At 38.0% G+C, this 12198-nt stretch overlaps 1 protein-coding gene across 1 annotated transcript in view; it reads right to left on the bottom strand.

The window, feature by feature from the left end:
* Window positions 1–12198, bottom strand: part of LOC108442168 (mucin-5B) — a 42595-nt gene that overhangs the window by 21583 nt on the left and 8814 nt on the right. The window contains exons 11-30 of the mRNA XM_037545455.1: window positions 10701–10811; window positions 10539–10608; window positions 10197–10334; window positions 9070–9234; window positions 8856–8950; window positions 8199–8325; window positions 6480–6735; window positions 6316–6365; window positions 5310–5410; window positions 5005–5156; window positions 4790–4928; window positions 4381–4488; window positions 3729–3908; window positions 3404–3643; window positions 2885–3041; window positions 2675–2803; window positions 2113–2260; window positions 1934–1977; window positions 1625–1840; window positions 148–213 (exon numbers count right to left, since the gene is read on the bottom strand). Coding sequence (XP_037401352.1) covers window positions 148–213; window positions 1625–1840; window positions 1934–1977; window positions 2113–2260; window positions 2675–2803; window positions 2885–3041; window positions 3404–3643; window positions 3729–3908; window positions 4381–4488; window positions 4790–4928; window positions 5005–5156; window positions 5310–5410; window positions 6316–6365; window positions 6480–6735; window positions 8199–8325; window positions 8856–8950; window positions 9070–9234; window positions 10197–10334; window positions 10539–10608; window positions 10701–10811 — 2692 coding nt within the window. The remainder of the gene's footprint in view (window positions 1–147; window positions 214–1624; window positions 1841–1933; window positions 1978–2112; window positions 2261–2674; window positions 2804–2884; window positions 3042–3403; window positions 3644–3728; window positions 3909–4380; window positions 4489–4789; window positions 4929–5004; window positions 5157–5309; window positions 5411–6315; window positions 6366–6479; window positions 6736–8198; window positions 8326–8855; window positions 8951–9069; window positions 9235–10196; window positions 10335–10538; window positions 10609–10700; window positions 10812–12198) is intronic.

Raw genomic sequence — 12198 nt, 5'->3', positions numbered from 1 at the left:
GTTTGGTAGTGGATGAAACACGTTCAGATGTTGTGGATGTTTCTGCACTTGTGGTTCTAGGTTTAACTGTTGTTTTTGGTGTTTCAGTAGATTTCCTGACAGTGGAATACTGAGTGGTGGTTTGTACTGGTGTCTGGGTTGGTGTACTTGTCAGAGTTGATGCTTTAGATGATGCTGTCGTTTTCGTGGCAACAGTTGTTGCTGTTGATGTTTCTGTTAAGGGGGTTAGCATTAGCATTTATTTAGTGTCAGCTGTTATGTTGAATTCAATACACAATTGTATTATGTATCCAATTGCCATTCATTTGTTGAGGAAATCTATCATTTTTGAGGTTTTTCTTACAAAGTACCTCCTCAAATCCATGCAAAATAATGACTGGGTTTGACTTGATCCTTGATAAGCCTGTTGACTTACTTTCTTCAAATAGGTATGCTTTCATGCTTGTTTTCATATTTGGATAAAGTATGATTTAAACTCCCCATTGTTTGGATGGATCAGAGGGTGCCTCTTCCTCGTTTTTTTTTTTAGAAAATAGGCATTTTTTTGGGTAAATCCTTATACTATCATCTTACATTTTTCATTCATAAATGTTTTGTTCCTGTCTTTGTTTATAGGTCTAATTAACATTTTCACACGCTCTTGCTTGTTTTATTGAGTGGTGATGATTTCATGCATAACTGCTCTTTTTCTGAATTGGTATTGAAAGTGCTTGTAAGTGCTATAGCTTTGTTTTTCAAAGACCTTTCAAAGAGCTGACAAGTCTGTTAGCAGTTTGTGTTTCATGGCTAAAAATTCACCTTGACTTTCATTTGAGACAGCAGATAGAAATTTATACGCCAGCATCTGAGGTGCCTCTCCATCGCTGAACTCTATACATGCCATGAACATTTGCCATTTTACAAAAGGGAAGTTTGCTAAGCCCAAATTATTTAGCATGTTATTTTTAAGCAGGTAGGGGATTCCTGGTACTATAGCTGCTTAAAGCTGAGCCTTACATAAACAAACAGTGTGGTATATATGCAGTATTGTTCAAAAGTGTGGACTGATCAAATGTTTGGAATCAGTGTTTTTAATAATAGAAAACGAATCCTGATACTGATAAAGGTATGAAATAATTCAAATGTATTAGTCCTGTGTGGCTTTAAAATAATAGGTTTGAAATAATAAACAGGATATGAAAAAGTGGTAAATTCTAATGAAGAAATGTTAGATATGTCAACAATGAAGAGCAGACCTGTAGAATTTTTTTAAATGAATGCGAAAGCTGAAACATAATTTGTCATATTTCAAAAGAAGTGGTGATCACATCTTAAGATAACTTGATGTAAAGAGTATATTTTACGGTATATCTTTTTCCCTTAGCATTTTTTTCTTGAGAAATGTTACTGCAAATGTTACTGTGTGAAAAATGACGAACACTGTCAATATGACAAGTGATTCCAAACTCGCAAACATTAGTTTTGACGTCCCTATTAATCATGCAAATTCCACACGGGACCAGAACTCAACAACAACACCACACCCAACAGATCCAGGAGGTGCTTTGCCTTCAAATTAGGCAAGTTAGATAAATCTACATGAACATTTGACACAGAATAACATTTAGTTTCATTTTAAACCTACCTGGTGTGGTGAAAACAAACACTGTTGTAGGCACTGGTGTTGTCGTAGGTTTAAGGGTTGTGGTTGGTGGTGCTGTGGTTGTACAGGGTGTCACTGTCTTATTGATGTTTCCATTCTCAGCACATATAGCTGTAATGCAGCCTCCCAGTCCATCCGTCGTGTGGTAAATAATGTCTCCGTAGTGGTACATAGTGTTATTATGTGTGCATGTACAAGCTGCAACAACAGAATAAAGTCACATTAAGATGAAACTGAAATCAAAGATCTGAAATCAAATGAAACAGACAGAAATGGCCAAAGAATGCTCACCATGTACATCGAACTTGCAGGTCACGCCATACGATGAGCATACACTAAATAGCAAAACAGGAAAAAAGAATGTTTTTAAGATACGGTCAGACTGAACCATTGTCTTGATGAAAGCAATAGTATCAAGGTTTGATTTAATCTGCACTGTGGGACTATATCAGAGGTTACATTATACAAACCATGTATTGCAGTTTATTTGAGTTGGGACAGTCTGTCCATTGTTGTAATGATCCATTCCAACATAGCAGCCGCAATGATCTTGTGCCACACATTTCATGGACTCTTCATCAAAGAAGGGCAGCTCGGCTGGACATTCAGGATAGCAACCTGCAGGAGAAGAAAGAGGAACGTGGAACGACCATGACTGTGATTTTGATATTGCATACAATCAATCAGTTCAGCAAAGTGACTTTTAAAAAAGTGTATTACTGTTTTTATAAGTCTCAGTTCAAACCTATTAGATGGCGAAACACTGTAGGCTATAAAAATCATAATGTATGTTATAGAAATCAAAAATCATGCTGCATTAAGAATCATTTTAGCATCGTATTTAGGCACCCTGAATCAAAACTCCCCCGAGAGGTTCCCACTCCTAATTATTACTGAATACATTTACTGCAATTTCTCCAAAAGCCTCAGGGAGCACGTCTCTACAACGCAACATCAGAGCACCAAATTTCATGCTATGAACATAAATCACATCAATAAATTCTAGTTGTTATTACAGACAGAAGCACCTACCTTCCATTGCTGGTAACAGAAGAGAACAGTTTCCTGTGGGGTTTCTGCAGGTCTTCATGCACGGGGCGCCGCAGGGTTTATAGTGCCACTCACACTCCCCGGGAGGGTTGTAGTAATCGCAGAAAAGTGCTGCAGGAAGAACACAAAGTTAAAATCACTCTTTTCTTTTTTTGGATTTCAGTTCATTTGATATAGCTGTTAGTGACTTACGGCAGATCTTAGGCGTTCTCCATGCAACACAGACTCCAGCTGCATTACAGGCTGCTGCATATGAAGCGACAGCAGTGCAGAAACACTCGCAGTCTCCACCGGTATCACAAGCACACGCGTCGCTCACACAAGCAGAGTAGAAAGACGCAGGATCCACCTTGAAAGACATGTCATGATATTAATTCTTGTTCTACTCCTAAAAGGCTTAATTGTTAAGTACCAAAAAGTTGTTTTATGCCATTTTAAACTGCATTATTTTCCTAACTTTACTGCTAATCACAGATTTGAAGTTCTGACTTCTGAAATGAAACCTTGTTCCATGTACCTGGCTGAGTGGAATGCTTTCCCCCCTCATTCATGAGCATGTTATGTACAGCAGAGCAAAATTTTTCAGCAAGTAATGCCTGCATGATTTTGTGTTTCAAAGTCTGCTGTAGTTCAATGATCCAACAAGCATTTATATGCACATTTTTGACCTCCTAAAGTCCATTTACACAGTCCTAGAATGGCCACTCGTACCTCTGAATGGCAGGCTGAGAAGACGTTACTCTTGATAATGCTGCACTGTCTCTGTGCCCATGCTTGCCTATAGGGATTACTGGAACATGGATCTTGGACAACCAATGCCTCTGGACAAGTGGGGGAGAACTTCCAGCTATTGCCAAAGCTGAGGGCATCAACCACAACTTCTTGACTCCTTGTGGTGAAGTCATTGGATGCGCTGCCATCATAGTTTCCACATAGACCGCACACGCGTCCCTGTACATGAGAAAACGGGATATATCAGACTTGTATAGGCATTAAATGGAGAAAGATGCCATAAAAATGTGGCATTAATACCTACATTGAAATCAGGACTGAGCTTGATGTATATGCTCGTTTTCCTGTCCCATATGAGGATCACGCCGTTGTTGGTCTCAATCACCAAGTAGCTTCCCATAGTGCGAGTCTGATAGGGAATTTCTACACCCACATCTCTCTGGACCAGCTGGTAGCTTCCGTCAGACAGCACAAGCTCATTGCTCTGATAAAGAATGAGATATTTTATGAAGTGTCCCTGCACTAAAGTTCAGCAATTGCTCAAAATGTCTGTGTAACTTAATTTTATCTTAAAATATAAGGTCATTCAGAGTGGTTTGGTGTGAAATGCTCTGGTGTGGAGAAACATACCAAGTCAGAATTGTTCACTGTGGTGGTGATAGGAACCACACGTCTACTGTTTTACAGTGGTTTTAAGGTACAGTTTAGGCTTAAATTGTGTTTCTTAATCCATGCGGGTTAAAATTATTTTTAAATCATTATTAAACATATTTGTGTTGTAGTCATGGCGACCCCTGGTTCCTATCACCATCACCTGAACCATTTCACACCAAACCCCTCTGAATTCGTCTGAATTCGTCTTGACAATTGAATTATGCAGGAATTCAGAGGAATTCCCCTTCAGTGATTCAAACTTTGGCCTAGCATTTGTAAGCATGATGATGAACTCTACTCACTCCTACGAAGAACTTGATAGCCTTGGAGCAGGTTGTGCCAGTGGTCCCACAGGGAATGTTTTCAGTGATGATTCTAAAGGTTCCAGTGCTGTCAGTGCCGCAGAAGTCCTGAAACGTATAAAAGGGTTCATTGTAAACACAAATGCAAATGTTGGGCTTTTCATTTTGTGTACTATACTGGACACATGCGGCAGGTTTACGCCGAAATATTAACTCTACTAACTATATGAGCATTTATGGGTAAAGGTAGCATTATTTCTCGCCCTATGCTTCAGCGTTTGATAATAAAATGATTCTGTGTTCAGTAACCCACCTAATAAAAATGCAAAATGTACCATCAACTATCAAATTTAAACTTCATTGTCCTATTATTCTTTTGATATGTCAAGATGTAGCATAAAACGAGTACCTGAGCAAGCGTGTATTCACAGTTTCCATTGAAAACGTATCTTTTTTCATCAAAAGTAATGTAATGACCATCTCCATACACACTGCAGGTTGCACTGCACTGATTTTTGGTGCAAATCCATTTTCTGTCCTTGCAAGTGCTGAAACAGAGCAAAACATAAGTACCCAAATGCCACACTGTGCATAATAAAACATGAAGAAAAAAGCCCAACATACCATGTATTACAGTCAACTTTAACAGTCTCTCCACAGTTGTAGGCAACCCCATTATGGACGCATGGACAGCTGTCTTCGGTAATGCATGTGCCATTCGCATCTAAAACCAGCCCAGCGGGACACATGCAGCCCGACACGCAGCCTGTGCTGATCTGCAGGGGCACAGTGTCACATTTATGTCGTTAAGAACTGAATCACAAAAACACCCGTTATTAAAAACAATTACTAATAAGTAGAATCAAAATCGGCTTCTGTTTAGCCACAACATCCGGAGCCTGGTGAACACGTTCCGTATGAGTACTCACGCAGGCCATGTCCAGTGTTTGACAGCTCTTATGACATTCTGAGCCTTTGCTTCCAGGGGCAGCAGTGGAGCAGTTGAAGAAAGTCATTGGAGCTGTGCATTCTAGAGTAAAGAAAGACAGATCCTCAGAATTATGGCAGTGCTCCCTCTAACAGGCATAAACTTCCCAGCTATGTTACTCAATTAGCATTGAATCTGTAATATAGGCAGGGGTGGGCAAAATATGACAAAATAGTGCGATATTACATAATAATACTACATCTCATGACTTTATTTACTGCAAAAGTCCCTTTTAATGAAGCATTTAGTTAGTCAGTGTTCTTTAAGTACTGACGATATCCACGATGTGCTCAGCAAAGCATATGGTGACGTAATTTATCATGATAACAATAACATAGGGTCATATTGCCCAGCCCAAAATACAGTATATGATGAAGCCACTCGAGATAATATAGTTATAATATAGAGATAATATTAGTTACAAATTGTGAGCATTTTTCTATTAGATTCAAAATTTAAAATAACATAAGATATATATATATATATATCTTATATACTTATATATATATATATATATATATATATATATATATATATATAAGTAAATTTGGTAGTTAAAATTACTTGTGCAGTGTTGTGCGAAAAGCAGGAAAGTACAGTTACATGGGTGGCATTGTGCACTACTCAGTGTAATGTTTTATGAGAAATTTTAGAGAAAACCCGTTAATTTAAGAATCATAATCAGCTTTGTGCAATTATTCCTTTATCCAATCTGTCCCAATTTCCCTACACAACAGAAGAAAGATTTTACACTGATTTTGAAAATCTTTGAACATTTTTTGTTCAACTTAGTGTATTTTAGTTTGCAATGACTTTTTTTCATTTCAGCAGATTAAATCTCAATTCAGTCTTTCATTTCTTTAGTTTTTGATCTAGTAAAACAGTTTTTGTAATGTGCGTATAAAAAGTGATATTATAATAATTCTCAGTACCATGTGCTTACATACCTGGCCCCTTTGGTTCGCCAATGCAGTTCAGTTGTCCTTGCCTGCAGGTGCTAAAATGGGAGAGATTTGGCAGATTAAAATCACTAAATTATTATTCTCTGGTCATTATGCTTGAGGACACTTTAGCTTCTTTTCTTTTTCTTCCATCAAAGCTCAGCCCTCACCATACGATGCCATCATTGCTAGTGACTTCGCCAGCCTGGATCATTTTGTTGGAGTCGTAACATGGGCAGCTGGCCGCGTCCACGCATTTGCCATTATCGTCCAGGTATGTCCCTTCTGCACAGCCACAACCGTCTACTGGTTTAAAAGGAATGCTGCAGGTATAGTCTGGCTGGCCGAGGGAGAGGCAGGTACGGTCACAGCTGGTCATGTTGTAGGAGTAGACCATGGTGCTGGGGCAGGACATCTCGTAGTTTTCTGTGGGAAGTTGAGAAGATGTACAACAGCACTTAGATGTGTGTTTTAATATTAAAAGTGATGTGATGTTCATTTCTAGAAATCAAACACTCCTTAAATTCAGGATTCTCATCAATCAGATGTCATAGCTCTCTTGAGAATGGGGTACGTTGTCTTTTACAGTCTCTTAAGTTGTAAGTGTGAGGGTTAGTTAATTTAGGTAACATGACGGTGAGCTTCAAGGCTGTCTAAACAGGTCTGAACTTCTCAACAGGTTCTAGATATTAAGTGAGTTAGAATATGGTACAAACTCCACAGCACTGTGTGATTATTTGGAGTATAAAATAGCAGGTAGTTATTTGGCGTACAAAGAAGTACAAAGAATCTAGTACATGTAATATATATTATGTTTATTATTACCTGTTTATTACCTATAAATGAATCTGAAAGCAGTGATTCTTACTGTTGTTTAGTGGGTTCTTACCTATTACTTCAGAAAACCTTGCATTTAGTTTGGCCACAATGCTCCTACTAATAATAATTAACTCAATGTGTATAATGGTAAATCCATGTAAAATGTATAATCTTAAATGCAGAGTGCTACAAACCAATGGTGAAAACAATGTAGAACAAAATATTTAAACCAAATGATCAAATGTCTGAGTGTTAATCAAAGTTAATCAAAAAAGTTAAACTACAAATCTAAAAAAAAAACTAAATACAAAACAAAATAACAAATGCCCGTAAAAGTTAGTCTAAACAAATAAGTTTTCAGTAACTTTTAAAGCATTTTAAGCTAGAATAGTCAAGGTTCTCTACCAGAAAAAGCTCTCGCAGTCACAGATTTAAGTTTGCAGAGGCTGCTTTAGAGCGAGAGAAACTTACCTCCTTCTCTGAAATGTTTCTGATTTACTCTTCTGCTTAAATGTAAGACATTACAGTGAAATAACCTGTTATTTCAGTGTAATTTGGTTAGATTTGTTTTGATACCTTCCATTATTTTACCCCAAAATAAATACATATTACTGTGGAGTTTGTACTTACATTTATCTGATGAATATCTAGATCCTGTTGGGAATTTCAGTGTAAACAATTGAGGTTCTCACTATCACATTACCCTAAATAATTACTTAGGGAAGAATAATTACTTAAAAGAAGCTGTACCAAGAATATCTGCTTGAGATTTTTTCTCAAATGTAAACAGTTTGTTTTTTCAAGTGCATTCATTTTCATTGTAACACAATTGAATTGGGATGGTTTCGGTCATTTATCCGAGGAATTAAGTCTTCAGATCCTGTTTCTTTCAGCCCATATTTACTTTCCTAAATAAATAGCCTCAAACATGGCACCATATTTGAGCTACTCAGAGCATTTATTGACCTGTCCTTAGGTCAATATGAAATCTGCTAAGACTTGCCAAGCAGGTATTTTATTGAGTGGTGTGACAGTTTTACATTTCAAATCTGACAGGAAAATCAACTCACTGCAGGCAGAGTCTCTCCAGCCAGTGATGAGTATCCCCTTAGCAGCACACGCGTGTGCATAGGCTGACAGGGCGGCGCACATGCAGTCCTCCGTTTTCTCACAGTTACAGGTGTCATATATACAGCTCTGTGGGGAAAATAATAAAATCAAAAGGTTAGAGGAAGGAAAAAGCTTCTTTTCTTGGAAAACTCTAAATTGTCGCCATCCAAAGGAAAACGTCTCTCCATTTATGTCGATTTTTAGTTTTCCGCATCATTTGAACACAGCGGCTGTCCTTTATACTGTGTGAAAATTTAATGATAAATAGACCAATATTAATGACCTAAAAAGACTTGGAATAAAATATCTTCACATTGACTAACATCAAAATTAAAAACCACACAGACAGAAACATTTTAATATTTGTAGTATTTGTAGTCTGTATAATATACTCAATTGGGTCACTGCATGAATACTTAAAAATCAATAAAAAATCAATTAAAAAGGAACGATTCTTAACGGATATAATGTAAATATTTTTTGTTCCATGTAACTTCAGACCATTTTTAGTGGTCCATTCTTCATGAAAGGTTCACACAGTGTAAAGAGCACTGAACAATTTCAAACAGTGTAGAAAATCAAAACCACGAAACAACAAAGTTTATAATTTAACTTACTGCTTGGTAGGTGTCAGGTTGGATTTCGGAATGGCAGGGGGAGAAAACTCCGGATTTATCCGACAGCAGAGAACACCAATGCTGTGCATATCTCTCTGTAAACAGAACAAACGGTCCTTACTTGTATTTGTCACTGGGAAGTGAACACCAAGAAAGGGAAATCATTCATTCATAACATGACCAGCTGTTTGTGCTGCATTGCTGGATGGTGTACCGTTTTCAGTGCTTAGACTGCAGGGGTTCTCAAAGGTCCTCTGGACATCAGGGCAACCCGCTCTAGTTTTCCAGGTGTTGGCAAAGTTCACAGCTGTTGCCTCTGTGAGTCCACCCAAGGTGGTGAACTCGTCCGACTGTATGTTGTTGAAATTGCCACAAAGTCCTGTGAAAAACAGTTAATCAAGGTTATAGTATGAATGAAAGTCAACATGCAGTACAGCTCTGCAGGGTAACTTTGAACATTGATGTTACAATTTTTCAGAATATTTGTTCGTGTAGTTATTGATCTCCAGTAGAGCAATACGTTTAGATGGCACTGAGTTTCTGCGCAAAATATTTAAATATCTGCATTTTATTCACTGTACTGCATTAATTACCTTAAAAAGTCAATGTTATACTGCTCCATAATGATATTCCAGGTAAATTCAGTCAGAATTTCTACATTTTATAAATGTTCATAAATATTTATACTGACAACTGCATGAAAAAAATTAGATATTGGAATGAACCAAGCACTCCCTACTTAAACACTGCAGTACGTTAGTATTTGGAATGAAAGACTGGAATGCTGACATAAACTGTATTGGAAACTACAATATGTGACACGGAGCGATGAGGCAGAGAAAAGCGAGATTTATTCTGGGCAAATCCAGGCTCATGGTCGGAACAGTCCAGGGTCATAGAGCCAACACGGAGATCAGGTGCGATGGACATAACAAAACAACAAAGCAGACTAGAACACAGACAACCAAACACTTAACAAAACACTTTGAACCATATAATACATCCAGCACAATCAAACAGGACTGGGAGGGGCCAATCATGACACAGTATGTAAAAATTGTTTAGCACCCCAGGTCAAATTCCCCATTTTGTTGATTTTCTAAGCGTAAAGAAGTTACATTCTCTACACACTTCTGCACATTTTAATGCACAATTACAGCTTATTTACTGAATTCACCACAAAATAAGGCGTGTGCAAAAGTTGTGTTTTCCAATATGTACAAATTAGAATAGATAGTGTATTCCCTTTAGAGGATGTGTTAACAAAAAATTTGACTTAGAAAATCAACAAAACATTTAACACTTAACTGTACATGTAAGTGTTACATGGCATGTACTCACCACATGTTTGTCCATGAAATGCTGGGTCAACCGTGATGAAAACCTGCATGATGGGGGTGAGCTGGATCTCCAGGCGAAGCCCGATCTTTGTATGGATGACGAGGTAGAACGAGGATGGCTTGAAGATGCTTACATCGGCTGGAAAAGCAATAACAGTACAAATTTTCTGTGATGTAAACTACATGAACAGTGAGAATGATGTGGAAATTTCATTCACACTGGCAGTAGTGGTACTGCAATAATGCACTAATGCAATGCTTTGGAAAAATAAAATATGTTATAATATCTGCACTGTAATTTTTTCATGAGTTGGATGAGTCCTGGTTGGTTTGATGAGCCTACCTGTAAAAAGTGGCAGCTTTGTGAAGATTCTGTTGACCTCAACATTTCCACTTGGATCCACTGTGATCACCTGCATAGCGGATATATAAAAACAAATTTGGTTGGGCTTCCAAAGACTTACTCATACAGTAGCCCACCATGTGCTCCACCTTTTTGACTTACATTGGACCCATTCGATAACGCCAGCGTAACTGCCCTCAAACAGGTCTCACTGTCAGTCAGTCCACACTTCTTCAGGTCTCCCAGAACTGTGAAATCTGTGCCTGTGCATTCCTGCAAGGAATCAGAGCAGCACAGGTAAATAAGAGGCATCTGAGAAGAAAATATGATTTAAATTAAACATGATTTTCAATTTTTTGCACATTTTCTTTGATCAGGAAAACTGGAAAGCAACTAAAAAGTAAAGAAAAATGGTAAAATCTTATTTACTCTTTCAAGCTCTATTAACCAGGTAATTATGTGGTACAAGCTACAATGTACCTGGTAATTGTTTTGGGTAACATCATGGTAAGTTCTAAAACAACTGCATCTCCAACAGGTTCTAGATAATAACTGGGTAAGTGTGGAGTACAAATACAGTACTGTGTACAGCTGTCAGAATTGGCTCCTCCCACTCTTTTTGTTTACTTTCCGATCGTCCACGTGCGTTTGTTGTGTTTGAGTTCAGAGCCGTTTTCAGACACCGCCCTTTCAACCTGTGTCCTGTTATCTCTTGTTAGCCCTCTTGTATTTAAGTCCTGTGTTTGCCGGCCTTTGTAGGCTTGTTTGACGTGCTGTCAGTATGTGCTGATTGTGTTTTATGTTTCATGGACTGATTGAAGTGTTTGGTGTTTGTTTTGATGCTCTTTTGTCATTTCTGACCTGCATTCTCTCCGTGTTGGCTATTTGAACCTGGACTGTTTCGACCACGACCCTGGATTCGCCCAAAATAAAACTCGCTTATCTCGTCTGCGTCCGCCTCATTGCTCCACGTTACGACAGCAGGTAGTTATATGGTGCAGAACGACTCTATATAGTATGTATCTGTCTATTACCTAGAATGGAAACTGAATCTGGTACCCAGTACCCACCTCAGTACCCAGAGGTGACAATACAGTGAAATAAAGTCTATATTTGTATTTACCACCTTGTTACTCCAAATATCTATAAATTCATTTTCTATGTTCTTTTTTAGCTTTATGTCTATTACCTGTTTGGCATTCCGGTGTAATTTGGTTAAAGGAAAACTTTTCTACTCCATGATTAAACAGTCAAGATGCAAAAAGAGTCATTCAGAGTGATTTGGGGTGAAACGCTCTGTTCTTGAGAAACTTGTTCACAGTGGTGGTGGTAGGAACCAGACGTCCACCTCTAAAAGCTCCCTCCCAGGAAGTTACATGCAATAATTTTGAATGCGCTGCTTGATGTCTGAGACTTTTTTTAAAGCTAGTTTCAAGATTTTGGTCTAAAACGTATTTTTTCATGGTGGAGAGATACATGCAGGACTTGTGAGACAAAATAGAAAACTTCTTTTTCCATTATTTTACCATCAACATTATATATAAAACTCGGAAGACACGTGTAGGTTCACCACCGGTGGTTTTAAATGGTAAATAAATGGCTGTATTTGTGTTGTCATGGTCATCCCTGGTTCCTATCACCACCACTGTAAAGAAATCTG

Source organism: Pygocentrus nattereri, chromosome 15, assembly GCF_015220715.1.
Source record: "Pygocentrus nattereri isolate fPygNat1 chromosome 15, fPygNat1.pri, whole genome shotgun sequence".
Classification (NCBI taxonomy): domain Eukaryota; kingdom Metazoa; phylum Chordata; class Actinopteri; order Characiformes; family Serrasalmidae; genus Pygocentrus; species Pygocentrus nattereri.
The sequence above is the reverse complement of the archived record's forward strand: the minus strand, read 5'-3'. Positions and strand labels throughout refer to the sequence as shown.